Source organism: Rhagoletis zephyria, unplaced genomic scaffold, assembly GCF_001687245.7.
Source record: "Rhagoletis zephyria isolate East Lansing unplaced genomic scaffold, Rhagoletis_zephyria_1.1 Rzeph_scaffold_25277, whole genome shotgun sequence".
NCBI lineage: Eukaryota > Metazoa > Arthropoda > Insecta > Diptera > Tephritidae > Rhagoletis > Rhagoletis zephyria.
The window spans coordinates 4627-5942 of record NW_016182335.1 but is presented as its reverse complement, the minus strand read 5'-3'; the positions used below and the strand labels follow the sequence as shown (position 1 = coordinate 5942).

The 1316-nt window shown below is 44.3% G+C and overlaps 1 protein-coding gene across 1 annotated transcript; it reads right to left on the bottom strand.

Annotated features, from left to right (window-relative positions):
• Positions 1-6: 6 nt before the first annotated feature.
• On the bottom strand, positions 7-1112 carry LOC108382113 (uncharacterized; the record flags this gene model as incomplete). The annotated part of the gene is made up of 3 exons (XM_017638512.1): positions 1008-1112; positions 613-907; positions 7-540 (listed from the first exon to the last, which is right to left on the bottom strand). Coding segments are annotated over exons 1-3 (934 nt in total), but the record flags the coding sequence as incomplete, so codon positions are not given.
• Positions 1113-1316: the final 204 nt, after the last annotated feature.

Here is a 1316-nt window from a genome sequence, read left to right as displayed (position 1 = left end):
GTGAGCGTTGACGTTTGTAGTGCGTCCTCTTCGCCTTTCGCTTCGTTTTTTTCGCGGTTTGTTGTTGGTCTGGCTGCTTATTAGAGAAGCCATCAAAGTCAAATAGGCGGCGCGGTGTATCGGACAGATTTTTGTGGTATAACTTTACAAAGCGACCTGGGCGTTCCCTGGTCATCTTGCGTGGTCGGAAGAGCGTGCGTTGTAAATCGCGTTTACGACGTATATTAACAGCGCCAACCTCCGCACCGCCACTGCCGTCTTTGACGTAACCATCATCCTCATCACCACCACTAGCAGTTTCGAAGTTCATAGCCATTGGTGTCATGTCACTTAGAGAAGAACCCCTTAGAATTGCATTTGGCGAATATGGAGTTGAAGCCGCGCGACAACGATTGCATTTACAGTTCGGTCGCCGGCACTTGCATGGAGGTTGGGATGGCATATTGTCGAATACATACCTATAGAGCGGTTTGGTGATGCCGCATTGTCCACAACGGCAGGTGGACGGGGCAGATGGTGCGGTATCACTATCTTCGCAATCTTTAAGAAATTAATTGTTATTATCATTTATCATTCGTACGCCTGCAAACACTCGTTTAAATCGAAACTCACCGCCCTTTTTGACTGCCACACGATCGACTTTGGCGAACAGATTTAATGTGGACGGTTTGGCAGGCTTCGGTGTACGTGGCTCTTCGACTGTGAAATCGAAACTGTATGTCACTTTCGCTTTTGCTGGACGCGAAATTGGTACGTCCACCTTATAACCGTACTCGCTAGGCGTATACGGACATTTCTTTGATTTCGGCACACTTGGCACATTTACGGTATAGTCCAACTTCGACGGGCAATCACAGCCTTCACCGGTATAGATGACTTCGATCGGTACACAATGGGCCAAAGCAATCTATATGTAAAACACATTGTTGGTATAGTTATTTTTGAAGGGATTCACAAAAAAAACAAACAGTCCATTAATGCATTGTTGACGGTAGTAGCCAGCTTACCAAACCCAAGCAAAAAAATAATGCTATCCACGCCAGTTTTGCATGCAAACCCATTTTCGATATGTTATTTTCACGTACTAACTGCTTGTCATCCGGTAAATTCATCTTTATATAAATCACAACTAGTAGCTAATTTTTGCTGGTAGTGTCTTAAATCTTGAATCAGAGCAATGTGTTGTGAGCTTGAATTCGTCGTGTTTGTGGCTTCTAGCATGTAAGTTGTTTTCAATATTTTTCTTCCAATTTCACTCGACCTTTCCCACTTGCTCGAATTGGCAAGACAAGTTTTTGCAAATCGCACGTTGTGTA